Source organism: Cibotium barometz, chromosome 6, assembly GCF_041138505.1.
Source record: "Cibotium barometz isolate CiBa-2024 chromosome 6, ASM4113850v1, whole genome shotgun sequence".
NCBI lineage: Eukaryota > Viridiplantae > Streptophyta > Polypodiopsida > Cyatheales > Cibotiaceae > Cibotium > Cibotium barometz.
Window position 1 is genome coordinate 26,603,411 of NC_141051.1, and position 12,931 is coordinate 26,616,341.

General features: G+C 46.1%; 1 protein-coding gene across 1 annotated transcript in view; it reads right to left on the reverse strand.

The window, feature by feature from the left end:
- Positions 1–2,371: 2,371 nt before the first annotated feature.
- Positions 2,372–12,931, reverse strand: part of LOC147637582 (autophagy-related protein 8C-like) — a 31,457-nt gene continuing 20,897 nt past the window's right edge. Inside the window, exons 4-6 of the mRNA XM_086799391.1 lie at positions 3,151–3,203; positions 2,942–3,060; positions 2,372–2,745 (exon numbers count right to left, since the gene is read on the reverse strand). Of these exons, the coding sequence (XP_086655517.1) occupies positions 2,651–2,745; positions 2,942–3,060; positions 3,151–3,203 (267 nt within the window). The 3' untranslated portion in view covers positions 2,372–2,650. The remainder of the gene's footprint in view (positions 2,746–2,941; positions 3,061–3,150; positions 3,204–12,931) is intronic.

A 12,931-nucleotide genomic window follows, 5' to 3' on the forward strand; every position in this document is an offset into this window, starting at 1 on the left:
TTCACTTCCAGTGGACAATCATAGGAAACCTATTCTAAACCTTCAATGCTAATCGAAAGCTTCTTCTCCAAAAAGAGGCATATGTTTTTTATCTTTACCTTGGGTAGCCTAACATCCTTACAGAAAAGCAAGCAAGGATAGAAGGCGACATTGCAACACAATGAAATAAAAATAAAGGCCAAAAAAGGAAGGTAAAAACACACTTTTATTTAGAAGGGAGAGAAGCAGTCTCCTACTCATCTCTTCGTTGGGTTTTGAGAGTCTCATCAAGGTTTGATTAACATTGTAAGTAGCGTAAGTAGAGGCGACACTAAGAATAGCGTTGTAAGCACGGCAAGAGCTCATAGTAGCTGACAACAAAGGAAATAGCGCAGCCTGACAGAGTAGAAGCATAGGCAAAGCGCTCAAGCCTTGCAAAGGTCTGTTCACTCCCATTTTACCCTTGTATAGTACACAAATCTTGTAATAAAGCAAATACTCCAGAGAAGCAGCACGTGCGAGAAGCTAATAGTAGAGCGAGCCCAATTTGGTACGCACAGGAGTGTGTGTTTACATACATACATAAACATGTACATGCATACATATATATACATATAGTTTATTCGCGATAAACACTTTATTGAATGTAGACTTACTTATTATCATTTTGCTTCATTGGAATGTGGCAAAACTTAAACAATACAAAGGTGGGAGGATTGAGGTAGCTTAGATAGTACTTGGAAGATTAGATCTTGATGTTAAGCTTTACTAAGGTTTGTTTCTATTGAGGGCCTTTTGACAAACTTGGACTTGTGTTTGAAGCCACAATACGACAATGAAAGGAATACATATTCTTTCAATATAAACTCTTCACTTGTGTCGCCAACACACCTTCCAAAAGACATCATTCTTGTGCAACAGTTGCATTTATAAAAAATGTGTTATCAACTTCAAGGGACATCACTCTTTATTCAAAGGCACAATTCACATTGAGCACGAGGGTTATAGTTCAAGTTAGATAAGTAAGAAGAAACTTACATAAAATGTCAGAGTCGATTTCAAAGGAAGTGGACAATGAGGACTGGAGTGATCATTTCAAACAATAACTTACACATTGGGACTACAAGGTGGCAGATCAAACAAGATACCCAAAGGTTCTCATGTTTTGCAACTTTGGTGACCTCTTTTTGTAACTTAAGGAGCATTTTAGTAGTTATTCTCAAGGAGTCCTAGCATGAAAGAAGCATTGAAAAAAAACATCCAAGAGGAATGGTCTTCAGAGATATGCATCAATGATGGTAGAAGAGATAGATGTGAAGTAACTATTTGACAACACAAATAAGCAAAAAAGTCAAACGAAATAGGATCTTCAAAATACCACATTGAGTAAGACTAAATAGCACATCAAGCTACTAGCGAGAAGACCAAGAATGGAGAAAGGATTTCCTTCCTTCACATCAAGGATATATTGTATGTTAATAACTTGATGTTTGAAAACCATAAAATCAATGAGCCTATGTACCCGAATATGTTGCCCTTTTTATCGTTCACCACCATAATGTATACTAAGGACTAACTTTGTAGAATAAGAAAAATTGTGTTTAGTTTTCTTGTTTAGCATGAGTCCCCCATGAGAAAACTATTATTTGATCTCAAAATATGAAGGTTCAATTTACCTTGTGATAAAAAACATACATTGAAAGTTTATGCATTTGCAACACTTTCTTTTATAAATCAAGCTGAGACTAGAGAGAGTTATTAACATTGCTTTTAAAACTAAATTCATAGGTTAATTATGTGGAAAGTAATGTGTAACACATAGCCAATATCCAGTGCAACCTATATCATTAATGGCAAACATTGAATGAAGTATTCTAAACTCTCCACAACAGAATTTGTATAGATTGTTCCTGCCCTAATACCTCAAAGCAACACAATGAAAATTCAATTTTTATGATTGCTTTACAATTTATGAAGCTTCTCCAAAGTCCTTACTTTGGGGAACATCATGAGACTTGCATCTAAACATGTGTTTAGTGCTCTTGTGCATTGATTGAATACTATTTAACTTACTGTTCACCTAGTTAATTGGGTAGCAAAATAGTCAGTCAATTGTATAACCAATCAATTGCAACATAGATAACAAGCCAATAAAAAATCATCAATTTTACAATATACATAAATAATACTTATTTCAATGCTATACATTGCTTTATATAACAACCTCTTGCTTTAAGTATTTAGTCGAGTAGTTAAATAATACAATATACATAAATAATTAATTATTTCAATGTTATACATTGCTCTATATAACAACCTATTGCTTTAAGTATTTAGTCAAGTAGTTAAATAATTGACTACTCTAAAATTACTTTACTTGACAACAAGATAGTGATATGGCCAAGCTAAAAAACTTGTTTTTCTAATCACACTTAAACAAGACATGTGACACTATACAATCATATGACAGACAATCACTGCCAAAAACAAGGCAAATTTGCAACTGACATTTTTACAGGGACAAGACTCCTTTATGTTTCATATAAGACTTTATACACATAATTGCAGAGGCTTATGAAATCAGACTTACATATTGTTGTTGTTGTAGACTCAAGCCCTCCTACATCTTCTTCAACCTTAAGACTGCTGCGCTATTTCTCTAATGAGCACTTCACAAGATCCCAAACGTGTTCTCTCCACTGTACGTAACGTACAGAAACCCGTCTTCATCTTTATGCTCATCATAGATAGCAGACATGATCGCAGCTGCATTTGAGTGATGGTGAAAATGATAAATTCAGGGTAGGAATTTTTAGCGCGGTTAATAATGTTGAGATTAACAGTGTGCTGTCTTTCAACTTGCTAAAACGGGTAATATCAGGCACAATATTTGCATCTCAAAGTGGAAGGTAAAAGAATGATGCAATGGTAAGCGCGGAGGCAACGTAAACAATACTCTTACCCGTTGGGGGTAGCACATTATCAACAAAGATGAAAATAGCCTTCTCTGCATTTAACTTAATCCTCTTGCGTATTACATAAACAAATTGGCCAACAGTAAGATCAGCAGGAACCAGGTACCTGGACAGGCAAGTAGGCACGTAAAATCACTAATACACTACCCCTACAAGATACAGAGAACCTCAAAATACCTGCATTAAAATAACTTACTTCTTTTTGTCTATGTCTGGAATATCACTTCTTTCAGCTTTCTCAACAATTACCTGTGACACCAGCAAAATTACGACTACTCAAAACAAGTTACCTCTTAGGCACTAGCAGAATGGAAGTCTTATTCTTGAAACTACTTCAAAACACAACTAGAAACATACAAAGTGGAAGAGAAGTAAAAGAATGACATCAGAAGACTTGTTCTCTAAACCTTAATATTATATATTACTAAGCTGAAGAAAGCTGAAATAGTTGCAATGAATCCTAGTCAATTTTAATAAAACTACACTACATACTGAGCTAACTATGAGCAGAGCAGTAACGCTGCATTAGGAAGCCCGTTTCTGATTTGCGATTAATGCTGTTATCTGCTGCAATAGGAAGCCTATTTCTGAGTTGCGATTAATGCTGCTCTTTAAGCTAAATCTCTTTATTGAGAGAGCAAACTATAGAAGAGAATCACATGAAAAAAGAAGTGTAGCCAGGATCTCCCACATGCTCAACAGCCCCCCCACTTGACCTTCGCGCCCTGGCCTTTTCGCTTTCACATTGTTTCTCCTGCCTGCCTCCCATTTCCACCCTTCTCCCGTTTGCAGGCCCCAGTTCCACCCTTCTCCGATTCCTAGGCGCCCCTCTCCGCCCCACGTGCTTTGGCCTACCCAGCTACTCTCCTCCGACACTCCCCCCTACCACCTCTTCTCCCTTGCATCTGCCCCTCCCCCCCCTTCTCCCTTTGTTCACAAACCCACCACACACCCCCTCTCTTTTTTTCCCGCCTGTCCTTTTTGTCCCCTTTTGGAATTTCCCCCCTTGGAGGACTCCATGGAAGCCACCCCGTCCGAGGCCACCACCGGCTGTCACCTGTCCGATTTGGTCCTCCAGCTACTCGCCTTAGCTTGGCTTCTCTTGAGGCTACTATATATACCTAGATGAATCCAAGAACATGCCCAGGCCCCAAATTCACCTTATAAGAAAGTGAAATTTATAACCTCATGGTAGTCACCCACAAGAAAATAAACTATCAACTCCATCATGCATAGAATGGACTAGATACGACTGTCGGAATACGCAGCAGATATGAGACAGAAAACTGAGAGCACACGCAGCAGGACTCTACGCTGAAGACGAGCACATGCAGGAGAGAACCACCAGCCTGAATCTAAATGCAGAACTGAGTGTAGAAAAGCAAACGCAGAAGAGAGAGAGAGAGAGAGAGAGAGAGAGAGAGAGAGAGAAAGACTGTATAAACTCTGCTCTATACACAAGATCCGGTACAAAAGGTGTGGGGGACCTGGGTGGTATTTATACCACCCATCTATGCTGGTCTGCCAGGAAAAAGACAGCCAACAGGCTGCTGGACATGCCCACGACTGCAATCATGCAATCGGCTAGCACAAGAGCAGTCGGCCAGTGTAATATGCGGAAGCTTCGGAGAAGGATCGGTACTTCAAAACTCAGAAATCAGCACTCTTTTCGCGACGGAATTAACGCACAAACTGAAAGACGATGTGCAGAAAATAGAGAGAGAAGGGGGAGATGGAGAAGGACACAGTATTGGGTCCCAATTACCCTCTGTAGGGCCCCCACCACGGATGGTGTATTTGCTTTATTAGAATGATGTAAATCTGAAACAAATACAAAGTACTTGACCTTTTCTTGGCTGGAAAACCTGCCCTTGACCTTCAGTCCTTCACCCCTTAGCTTTAGCAATGTTCTTGGCTGTCCTGGCCCTTGGTTGCTTGGAGCTCTTGGTGAATTATGAGATGGATTCAATGAGATCTTGGCTGGGCTTTTATACCCCTCCCTTCATGCAGTCGGCTGGCTTCAGTAAGCTCCACGACTGAGTATTTTAATAAAATACTTTCACACTTTAATAACTGCTGCTTTCACACTTATGCAATAATCTGGCCATTCTGTGCATGCTTCAAGCAGCACCCTGGCTGCTGGGCATGCTACGCATGAGTGTGGGGACTGCCCCTACATCTGGCCGCCTGCTGTTTGGGGCTTTGGACCCAGACGGCTGCCTGTCCAGCAGTAGTACAGCTGGCCGACAGCCCCTCCAACCCATGCCTTGGCTGGTGGGCAAATCTTGGGCCCTCCTGGCCCCTTGGGGGTGGTTCTACACCTCCCCCATGCCCAGACTAAGTATGCAAACTGCAAATCCTTGCACTGGGGTAGCCCTATGGGCTGGCCCCTTCTCTACATGCAAACCTACATGCCTACAGAGGCCTGGCATCCAGTTGCAAACCAGATACACCGAACATCTGACATCATTCCAGAGGGAGACTCACAGCGCGGACTGGCACTGCTTCCTGTGCAGGACAATGCACACCTGACCTCGGACTCATGTGCAGGACAATGCACACCTGACCTCGACGACTGAGATGGATCCCTGGCTGACTCGTCCCGGACTGGGCTCACATGGGACCAGTTCACCATCCCAGGTCCTGCACCTTCTGTACAGAAATGTCTACGTGGCATCCAAGTGCGGGATGCACGTGACATCCCCTTCTGCTTAACTTGACGGAAGCTGCATAGCCTCCAAATAATCCGTCAATAATGCCGGATAGTCTTCGAAAAATTCCTTGTCGAGCCATACCGCTTCATGAGTTCCTCGGTCCTGAAACTTCGTGAGAAACTGTCGTAGTCTTCGGCCTGAGCCATGCTTGAAACGGTGCAGAAGGATCTGTTCTGGAACCATTACTTCTGCTTCATCAATGATGTCTGGTTCCGCTTCGTCTTTGACCTCTGAAGGGGGTGGACCTGCATATGGCTTTAACCAACTGACATGAAATACATCGTGCATAGTCCAACTCGGAGGTAGCTTTAACTGCATAGACACCTCATTAATCTTTTTCCGGATGGGAAATGGTCCGAAGCTCCTGAAAGACAACTTTGGGCATCGCTTGCCCACCTGCTTCAATCTTTGCTTCATAATCCGAAGATATACCCAATCTCCTTCCGAAAACTTCATGTCCCTTCGGTCTTTATTGGCCTGTCGAGTGTAGGCCTCTTGCGCTTTAGGCAACCTGTCTTTAACGGACTCTAGGATCTCCTGGTAAGACTCCGTCACTCTGTTCGCCTCCGGTACTGAAGACGAAGTCCTGGTTAACAACGACTGGAAAGGCCTTCCAAACGCTGCCTCATATGGAGTCCTGCCAATAGCTGAAGAAAAAGAGTCATTCAAAACAGCTTGAACTAAAGGCAAAAACGATTCCCACTTACCTTGCTGATCGTGGACATAACACTTCAGCACATCAAAGGCCAACTGGTTGTATATCTCTGTCTGGCCATCTGTCTGTGGGTGGAATGCACTGGAAAAATTCAACTTAGTACCAAAATTATAAAACAATGCCCTCCAAAAATGACTGGTAAACTTGGCATCTCGGTCTGACACTATGGTCCTAGGAATCCCACCAATCGGGTACCAATGCCGAATGAATAGCTGGGCAACATCCTCGGCGGTCACATTGGCCCTGCAAGGAATAAGCATCACAAATTTGCTGAACCTGTCAACAATAGTTAAACACTGTGTATTATGCTTACTCGGACTGGGAGGCAGATTTGTGACAAAGTCCATTGAAATGTCTTGGAAAGGACCCTCAGGGATGGGCAAAGGCTGTAACAACCCTATCTTCTTTCCACGAGGAGCTTTCACCTTTTGACAAATGTCACAGCGTTGTACATATGTAAACACATCACGCCTCATCTTTGGCCAATAGTATTGCCGTTCTAATTTCTCCAGAGTCGAATTCATGCCCCTATGACCACCTGTAATGGCGTCATGGGCATCATGGAGAAGAGCTGCCCGGAATAATTTCATGACACACAGTCGGCCTTTGTAGTAAAGCCAACCATCGCGTATCAGAAAATGGCATGGTCCTGTGGCATCCAATGCCTGTTCCCACTGAGTACCGAATTCCTCGGAATCCGCGTACGTGTGCTTCATGTCTTCTAGTCCAGTACCAACAAGGTCCAGTCTAGTGGTTTGAATCGCAGATACTTGTCCCTTCCTGCTCAAAGCATCGGCCACTGGATTGGCCTTTTTTGGAAGGTACTCAATCATGCCACCGAACTGCTCGAATATCTGACTCCAGCGGTGTTGTCGATCACTCCACTGTGCACTTGGCATCGTCTGAATCCAGCGCAATGCCTGATGGTCAGTGCGAACCTCGAAGTCACGGCCATACAGGAAATGTTTCCAATGTTTCAAGGCCTGTATAACTGCTAGGAGTTCACGATCGTAGACTGAGTAGTTCTTTTCGGCGGGCAGTAACTTACGAGACATGTAAGCTACCGGATGACCATTATGTTGCAATACACCTCCAATTGCGATGTTACTCGCATCGGTGATCACTTGAAATGGTTCGTCCCACGAGGCAAGGGCTAAACAAGGTGCTTCTGACAAAGCCACCTTGAGGTTCTGGAATGCCTCCAACGCTCGTGGAGTCATTCGAATCTTTTGCCTCCTTGTTTTCACTCCCTTTAGCAGATCGGTGAGGTCTGCCGAGAGATCAGAAAACTTGTCAATGTGGGTGGAATATGCCTGGCATATACCCACAAATGATCTAATGTCATAAGCAGTCTGAGGTACTTCCCAGTTAACAATCTCGGCCACTTTAGCCGGATCAAGTCGAATGCCTTCGGCACTGATTATATATCCCAAGTAATGTACCTGGAACAGATAAAATTCTGACTTCTTTTCATTGACATAGAGCTCGTTGCTTTCCAGCAACTTAAGGACTTTCTCCACATCAATGTCGTGCTGCTCAACTGTAGCTGAAAATATGAGTATGTCGTCCAGAAATATACACACACACACACTCCAATCAACTCCCGGAAAATATGCATCATCATGCGGTTAAATGTAGCTGGGGCGTTCGTCAATCCAAATGGCATAACCACAAATTCATAGTGGGCCCGTTCTGTACGGAAGGCTGTCTTGGGGATGTCTCCCTCAACAATCCGAACCTGGTGGTACCCACTCTTTAAATCCAATTTAGAGAACACCTTAGCTCCATTCAGCCTCTCGAGAATATAGTCAATTCGAGGCATCGGGAATCTGCTCTTGATAGTCAGCTTGTTGAGTGCACGATAATCGACACACAACCGAGAAGACCCATCTTTCTTCTTGACAAATAAGATCGGTGCTGCAAATGGAGATACGCTGGGGCGGATGAAGCCAGCTTGCAACAATTCTTGGAGTGGCAGTCCAACTCCGATTCCATTGCCTTAGAAAGGCGATACGGAAACTTGCTCGGGGGTTCCGAGCCTGGGAGGAGGTCAATCTTGTGATCCTCCGGTCTGGACGGGGGAAGCTGGGGAGGGAGACTGTCCCGAAGAAAAATCTTCTGGAACTTTTCATGGAGAACCGAGTACTTCTCGGAAGCACTGGCCACCGTCTGGGCTGTCTGGATGTAAATCATCGCACACTGTACGCCTTTCCTGACTGCTCGCTTAGCCTGCAAGTGGCTTATGAGCGGAAAGTTTGGAATACCTGGCTCACACTTAATGGTCACAGGGGTGTTTGACACATTCCGATCGATCTGGAACGTGTGCTTGTCCCACCTGACATCAGGAAGGAACTTGTGAAACCACTGGATACCCAAAATTATGTCTGCTCCTACAAGAGGGGCAACCATAAAGTCACGCACAAACTCTATGCCCTGAATGACTAACTTAGCACCTAGAGCTTCATACTTGACGCTCGTTGTCATACCTGTGCTAAAACCCTCAACTTGTTTGTCCACCGGAGTTAGCTCGAAACGGGCACGCCTAGCGGCCTCTTCCGTGATCACATCCTCCGTGCTGCCGCTGTCAAACAAGACAACGACTCTCTGGCCACCTATGTAGCCAAAGAACTTGAGCAATTCGTTGCGCTCATACTCCTGGTCATGGGCGCCCTTCTGCTTATCTTTGAGCTCCCGGCTAATAATTGCTCCAACTGAAGCACCGGGGGTTGAAGAACTAGGGGTAGCCGCTGGGGTCTGTGTGGGAGCTGTGCTCACCACGGAAGCTGTGGAGGCGGCGGCGGCCTTTGGAGGCTTCTTCGGACAATCCCGAGAAGTATGTCCTTTTGTGTGACAAAAGTAACATCTACCCTCCTTCCTGTACTGAGAAAGCTCCTCAGCACTCAACTTGCCACCTGTCTTGCCTGCCTCCGCTTTCTGGTCTGGAGTAAGCTTAGACGCATTGTTCGAGTTCTTGGAGCCAGAGGCTCCCGGGCTCTGTCCTGGGGAAGACCCCGTCTGATTCTGGCTTTTGCTCCCCGAGGCGTTAGCCTTGGGAGAAGCCGGCTGGGAAGTTTTGGGCTTGCCACCATTGTGTTTCATTTCTGCACTCTGCGCAAGCGAGAGTGCGTCCTCAAAGGTGGCTGGCCTAAACATACGCACCTCCCATTGGATTTGCGTGTCCAGGCCATACAAAAACTGCCCTTTCTTGTCCGCATCAGATAAGCCTAATTGTAGACACAAGGTCGAAATTCTATTGGCAAACTGAAGGACTGGTTGCGCATTCTGACGCGCACCCCTGAACTCGTCTTCGAGTCGCTCAAGGTAGTGGGGCGGTAAAAACCGCTGCTTAAGGTCACGGACGAACTCGTCCCACCCATAAGCTGCCATACCTGATCTGGTGTGGGCATGAGCCCACTGAGTCCACCAAGGAATGGCCTCACCTTCCAAGTACCAACTGGCTAAGATCACTTTGTCAATATCTGATTTCCTAACTGCGGCAAAGTAAGCTTCAAATTGATGTAACCATGAATACAGAGTAGTGGGATCGAGTTTACCATTATACTTACTGAAGTTCATTTTCTCGGGAAAATGATTCGAGGGCGCCGCCGGTGTCAATCTGGCGTCCAAAGCTCGGAGGTAACGCTCGTGTTCCACTCGTCGCATGGCTTCGTCTTCTCGTTGTCGAATCTCCAATGCCCGTATCTGCATCTCAAGCAAGGAGCTTGACTGCGGCTGTGACCCCTCGAGAGGGTCCTTGTGACGAGGATCTGGTATCTGGGGTACGGAAGGAGAGGGAGGAGGAGATGGAAAACGCGATGCTAGAGAGCGAGAACGCTCCTCCAGAGCCAAAATCCGCGCCTTCTGCTCATCCAACTTGGTTGTCTGGTCTGCGATTGCTCGCATCATCTGCTGGAACATGTCTTGTACACTCAAGCCGGGTGCCCTAGCTGGGCTGCCTGGTGCACTCTGGTCCCATGGTTCTGGTTCTCTCTCGTCGCCGAAGTTCGCCATAGCGGGAAAATGCAGTTCCTTTCCGGAACGCAATCTGACCATCCACTATCTGTGTGGGAGACTTCCGGAGGCTTCCGGAGGCTAAAAACCAACCGTCCTTCGAGGGACAGGAGTCACTCCGAAAGGGGTAGTCCACCGGCATCTAAAAAACAACCACACGAGCGAAAAAAAATTCTGGTTTTCTTTGCTGAATCTTTGTCCTTGAAGTGAGCTCTGATACCACTGTAATATGCGGAAGCTTCGGAGAAGGATCGGTACTTCAAAACTCAGAAATCAGCACTCTTTTCGCGACGGAATTAATGCACAAACTGAAAGACGATGTGCAGAAAATAGAGAGAGAAGGGGGAGATGGAGAAGGACACAGTATTGGGTCCCAATTACCCTCTGTAGGGCCCCCACCACGGATGGTGTATTTGCTTTATTAGAATGATGTAAATCTGAAACAAATACAAAGTACTTGACCTTTTCTTGGCTGGAAAACCTGCCCTTGACCTTCAGTCCTTCACCCCTTAGCTTTAGCAATGTTCTTGGCTGTCCTGGCCCTTGGTTGCTTGGAGCTCTTGGTGAATTATGAGATGGATTCAATGAGATCTTGGCTGGGCTTTTATACCCCTCCCTTCATGCAGTCGGCTGGCTTCAGTAAGCTCCACGACTGAGTATTTTAATAAAATACTTTCACACTTTAATAACTGCTGCTTTCACACTTATGCAATAATCTGGCCATTCTGCGCATGCTTCTGGGCAGCACCCTGGCTGCTGGGCATGCTACGCATGGGTGTGGGGACTGCCCCTACATCTGGCCGCCTGCTGTTTGGGGCTTTGGACCCAGACGGCTGCCTGTCCAGCAGTAGTACAGCTGGCCGACAGCCCCTCCAACCCATGCCTTGGCTGGTGGGCAAATCTTGGGCCCTCCTGGCCCCTTGGGGGTGGTTCTACACCTCCCCCATGCCCAGACTAAGTATGCAAACTGCAAATCCTTGCACTGGGGTAGCCCTATGGGCTGGCCCCTTCTCTACATGCAAACCTACATGCCTCCAGAGGCCTGGCATCCAGTTGCAAACCAGATACACCGAACATCTGACATCATTCCAGAGGGAGACTCACAGCGCGGACTGGCACTGCTTCCTGTGCAGGACAATGCACACCTGACCTCGGACTCATGTGCAGGACAATGCACACCTGACCTCGGACGACTGAGATGGATCCCTGGCTGACTCGTCCCGGACTGGGCTCACATGGGACCAGTTCACCATCCCAGGTCCTGCACCTTCTGTACAGAAATGTCTACGTGGCATCCAAGTGCGGGATGCACGTGACAGCCAGGTACAGCCCAGGTCGGCCAGCAAACAGCAGCCCCACGACCAGTAAAAAATGGGAAAAATACATGGAAAAATGGGGGAAAATGGATAAACACCTAAATGGGCAGGCACACCCCAACAATGGCCCTAGTGTGTAATCTACAGACAGGAGATGACCGCTAACACCCCCTCTCAGCTCCTGGATGTGGAAGCAACCCCAGTGAGCTGGAGTGCTACCCGAGCATAGCCTGAGGTAGAGACTTCGTGAAGAGGTCCGCCGCATTGTCCTCCCTGGAACAAAACTCTGGCAAGATGTCATCAGCAAAAAACTTCTCACGAACAAAGTGACAACGGATGACCGTGGGTTCTGCAAGTGGAAACCCAATCTCACCAAGTAACCTCTGCAACCGCACCACCTCGCAAGCAGCACCACAAGCAGCCCGGTACTCTGCCTCTGTAGACGACAAGGCAATAGTTGGTTGCCGCTTGCTGATCCATGAAATATCTCTTGAGCCAAGGGTAAATCCGTAGCCTGATGTAGATCTCCTCGTGTCTGGATCTCCTCCCCAATCTGAGTCACTCCAACCGTGGAGTCCGTCGTTCCAGGTGTCATAGAAGAGTCCAAGATCCTTCGTACCCTGCAGATATCGCAAGATCCGCAATCTTGCATCCCAATGAGTCTTCAAAGGTGTCTACATGAATGAGCTCAACAGCCCCGCCGGGAAGCTCAAGTCCAATCTGGTGTTCAGCAACCAAATCAATGAACCAAACCGCTTCCGATAAAAGGAGGCATCAACCTACTCACAAGGATCATCAACTGTAACTTTGGTATGCCAAGTTCTGGGAACCTGCCGAAGACCATTGAAGGCCTTCCAGAACCTACCCCCTCTGAACCCAGAACCTCAAAGCCTGGAGGCTGCTCAACATACACCTCATCTTGCAAGTCAACATTTGCCACTTGCATGGCTTTCCTACAAGTTCCCTGGGAAAGAGCTTCCTCAACTACAGGAGGCTCTTTGTCCCGAATGATACGAGACATCAAAGCATAGTTCACCTGTAAAGGCTCCTCTGACTGATGAACACACGAACAGGAATGTCCCTGCCTACTACTGCCAACATCTAGCAAGCCATCTACCATCTGGTCCCAGAAAGCCTACTGCAGCGTATCCACATTCAAGTGGTCATGACGAAACTACCACACATCACCTAACTAAGAACCTGTAAGAGCGAGTGCTAAGA